General features: G+C 33.3%; 1 protein-coding gene across 1 annotated transcript; it reads left to right on the top strand.

The window, feature by feature from the left end:
* Positions 1 to 202: 202 nt before the first annotated feature.
* Positions 203 to 3,196, top strand: LBX1 (ladybird homeobox 1). Its single transcript, XM_072129587.1, has 2 exons — positions 203 to 898; positions 1,860 to 3,196. The coding sequence occupies exons 1-2, from the start codon at positions 574 to 576 to the stop codon at positions 2,318 to 2,320; spliced, it is 786 nt and encodes a 261-aa protein (XP_071985688.1). The 5' UTR covers positions 203 to 573; the 3' UTR covers positions 2,321 to 3,196.
* Positions 3,197 to 4,431: the final 1,235 nt, after the last annotated feature.

Genomic DNA, 4,431 nt, shown 5'->3' with positions numbered 1-4,431 from the left:
TAGTATTATCCTGATTCAATAAAGGCTGGGTGTAGTGTGTGTAATGTAATTTAAAAAAATATATATGGCCAAACAAAATGACAGGGGTGGGGGGTGATGGAAAGTGGGGAGGGGGGGATAATTCAGCAGGGCTCCACCTCCCAGCCTTGCCTGGTAATTAATGGAGCTCCCAGCCTGAAGACTCCTGCATTAGGTAGGGAGAGGCAACCAGAGAGCCAGAGACATGCCATTGGAGATAATTGATGACATCCCAATCAACAATAACTTGTTAGCCATAGTCAATGTATCAGTCCCTCTCTCTGGTTTGAAGGATGAATTTAGTTGGGAGTAGTCTGAATTCACTCTGAGGCAAAGGAACGACATTATAAGAAGGAAGCAACTGAGGTTCTTGGACAATAGTGGAAAAAAGTCATCATCAGGATTGTGGAAATCCTTATCTGCTCCCTCACACCTCCCTCCTTTCCCCCCCTCCATTTTAACCTTGCCTTGCAAAGCCTTTAAGAAGACATTGGACTACTGGAGGGAGAACTTTTTGCAGAGACTGCTCCAGTCTTGGTGAAGTTATAAGAGATAATGACATCCAAGGAAGAAGCCAAATCATCTTCTGTGGAAGAGAGAAGGAGAAATGCCTTGGACCACTTACCACCTCCTGCAAATTCTAACAAACCCCTGACTCCCTTTAGTATTGAGGACATCCTGAATAAGCCTTCAGTCAGGAGAAGTTACACCATCTGTGGGACAGCTCATCTACTGTCCACCTCTGAGAAGCCCCCTCCTGCAGGGCTACCTCTGTCCAGCAGGGCACTTCTATCCCAAACCTCACCTCTATGTGCCCTGGAGGAACTGGCCAGCAAGACCTTCAAAGGGCTGGAAGTCAGTGTCCTGCAAGCTGCAGAAGGTAAGCAAGTTGTGTTCTGATTGTTCTAGATAGATGATGGATAGATGCATAGATAAAGTCACAGACTGAGAGATACGTGGAGAAATGGATATCAGAATTATAGATAGATACATAGACACATTCATAGATTGAGAGATACGTGAAAAAAAGAATGATGAATAGATAGATGCTTTGGAGATACTTATTTTTTGATCCTGCCAACAAAGCTTCTTTGAATTGAATTGGATAGATACACACATATATATATATATATATATATATATATATATATATATATATATATATATATATTCATAGATTGGGAGATATGTGGAAAAATAGATATTGGAAAAATAAATTGAAAAATAGATGAACAGATAGATAGATTCATAGATTAAGAGCTATGTGGTAAATAACTATTGGAAGAATAGCTAGAAAAAGCAAAGAATGGAAAGATATGTAGATAGATGATTATATATATATATATATATATATATATATATATATATATATATATATATATAGATTGAGAGAGATATGTGGAAGAATAGATAAAGCAAAAATACATAGAAAAAAAGATGAATAGATAGAAAGATACATAGATACATTCACTGATTGAGAGATATGTGGAAATGTAGATACTGGAAAAATACATAGAAAAAGAAATTTAACAGCTATTGTGATATGTATGTAAATAGATACAAAGATCAGTTTATAGATTGAGAGATATGTGGAGAACTAAATATTGGCAAAATAAATAGAAAAGTTATGAAAAATAGATGTATATAAAGGGATGGATAGATAGATAGAATCCTGTAAAGTTTGTAAGCATTTTGCTATCTCATGCATCTACTATTTACCCTACATAATCTATCATATTGTCTATATCATACCGACAAACAATGTCACCAGATCTAAATTTGAGGCCATTGATAAGTGCAAAAAATAGATAAAAACTGATGAAATAATATTCTCCTTCCAGGACGAGATGGGATGACAATATTTGGCCAGAGACAGACCCCCAAAAAGAGGAGAAAATCCAGAACAGCTTTTACAAACCATCAGATCTATGAGCTGGAGAAACGATTTTTATACCAGAAATATTTATCCCCTGCAGACAGAGACCAAATCGCACAACAATTGGGACTGACCAATGCTCAGGTCATCACCTGGTTCCAGAACCGAAGAGCAAAGCTCAAAAGAGACCTGGAGGAGATGAAAGCTGATGTGGAGTCAGCCAAAAAACTCAGCCCCACCGCAGTGGAGGCTGTGCTCACTATCTCAGAACTGGAGGAGACTGAGTCATTGTCCACGTCCAAGTCGCCCCAAAATGGCATGGGCAGCCACCTGCAGATGTCCCCATCATCCCCCTACACAGACCAGCACACCAGCAAAGAGTGCTCAGAGGATGAGGAGGACGTGGAGATAGATGTCGATGACTGATTTTATTTACAGATTGTTTTTTATTTTTTTGACTCAAAAACAATGAACTAAAAAAAAACAACAACACACGAATGGACAGTATTTAAGCTGCACTTGTGTCCCATCTCCAAATCAGAATTTACACCCAAGACAGAATTTTTCCTTTAAAGCAATAAATAATATTTAAAAAAAAAACAAACAAAAAAATAATAAAAAAAAAGACTGAAATAACTACGGCTGCCCAATCAGGTAGTTTCATTTGTTTTCTTTTTTTGTTATTATTATTATTATAATTATAATTATTATTATTATATATTTTTTTCTTGGAATGGTGCAATTGTGTCTGTAAAATATATATTTATGCCTATTTTTTTAAGCTTTTGATTTCTAATCTAAAATATAATTTACACGTCAACCTAGAAGAAGAAAAAACACAATCAAAATTTTGCAACAGAAATATTTTCGATTTAATCCTTATTCTCTTGCATGTAAAAAAAAAGAAATAAAAACTAAAAAAATGCCCGTTTTTTTTCTTTTTCTGGTTTGCTTTATATATTTTATTTCTTTTTTTCCCTTCCTACACGGCTTTACCTTGACAAACCATATGTTATTCCCCTTTTATGCGTCCTTTTTTTGGAGAGAAAAAAATTCCACCTTTCATAAAATATTATTATTACAAAAGCAAAGTTGAAACGCTTATTTTTCACTTGTTTCTAGAAGTTTGCATGATAAAATGAAATACAATCGATGAAACACTAAATGGAAAGTTCTATCCATAATACATTTACTAGGGTTGTACAAAGACAAAGAGACACATTGTAAAGGCCTGATATTCTGATATTTATGTTACATTTGCCAAAAAAAACAATTTTGGATTGTCTACATTATTTTAAAGTTGTACAGATTTTTTCTTCAAATGAATTAAAATAAATGACATTTTAATATTAATGGGAATGTATGTTATGCGATATGTATTCTTATATAGATGTGACATGTAGAGGTTGAAGAAATTGTTGACGAATAGAAAGTTGCAGAAAATGTTGGTTCAACAGATAGTGATAAAAGCTAGATAGATAGTTAGATATACAGAAATAGATGATGATAGATATGTAGATAGATAGATAAATAGATAGATAGACTGACTTAGATTGATAGATAGATGTGTATACATATATATATATATATATATATATATATATATATATATATATGTGTAGATACATAGATAAATAGATATGTAGATAGACAGATAGATGATAGATAGAAGTATAGATGATGATAGGTATGTACATAGATAAATATATTGCCAGACTGACATAGAGGACTGCTGATAGATGTATAGATAGATAGTTAAAAAGATATGTATATAGATAGACACACAGACAGATAGATAGATCGATAGATAGATATATAGATAGAAAGATAAAGAGATAGAGAGATAGATAGAAAATAAATAGGTACATACATAGATAGGCATAGATGATAATATATAGATATGTAGATTTATATATAGATAAAGGACAGACGTAGAAAATAAATAGGTACATACATAATCTGGTATAGATGATAATAGATACATATGTAGAGTTATGGATAGATATAAAGATCAGTGGTCAAACATCGATAATGATAAGAGTTACATAGATATGTATATGGATAAATAGATAGATATGTTGATAGATAGATATATAGATAGATAGATAGATAGAAATGATGAGAAAAACAATAGATAGATAATAGTCAGACATAAATGCTAATTTGAGATAGATATGTGGATAGACAGAAATTATGATAAATAGGATAACTAATAGATAGATATGAGATAGTTGATAAGAGATGATAGATTGATATGAGATAGATAGATAGATAGATAGATAGATAGATAGATAGATCTGTGCACCTGTGTATAAGCACATTCCTTTATACAGTGCTATTTGTCCTCAGTGCTGCCTCCAGCCTGTGCCTATAAGTTTATTAGATGTACAGGGTGTAATGGGGACCTGATTCCTAGACTGTGTCTATCTGTCTATATGTCTGTCTGTCTTCCTTCTTTCCTTCTCTCTTGCCTTTTTGACCCAGCTTTGCAATGTTTTTTTTTTTTTTTTTTTTTTTTGCTTTTCTTTGCAAAATTT

The sequence above is a fragment of the Engystomops pustulosus genome, chromosome 11 (assembly GCF_040894005.1).
Source record: "Engystomops pustulosus chromosome 11, aEngPut4.maternal, whole genome shotgun sequence".
Lineage (NCBI taxonomy): Eukaryota > Metazoa > Chordata > Amphibia > Anura > Leptodactylidae > Engystomops > Engystomops pustulosus.
The sequence above is the reverse complement of the archived record's forward strand: the minus strand, read 5'-3'. Positions and strand labels throughout refer to the sequence as shown.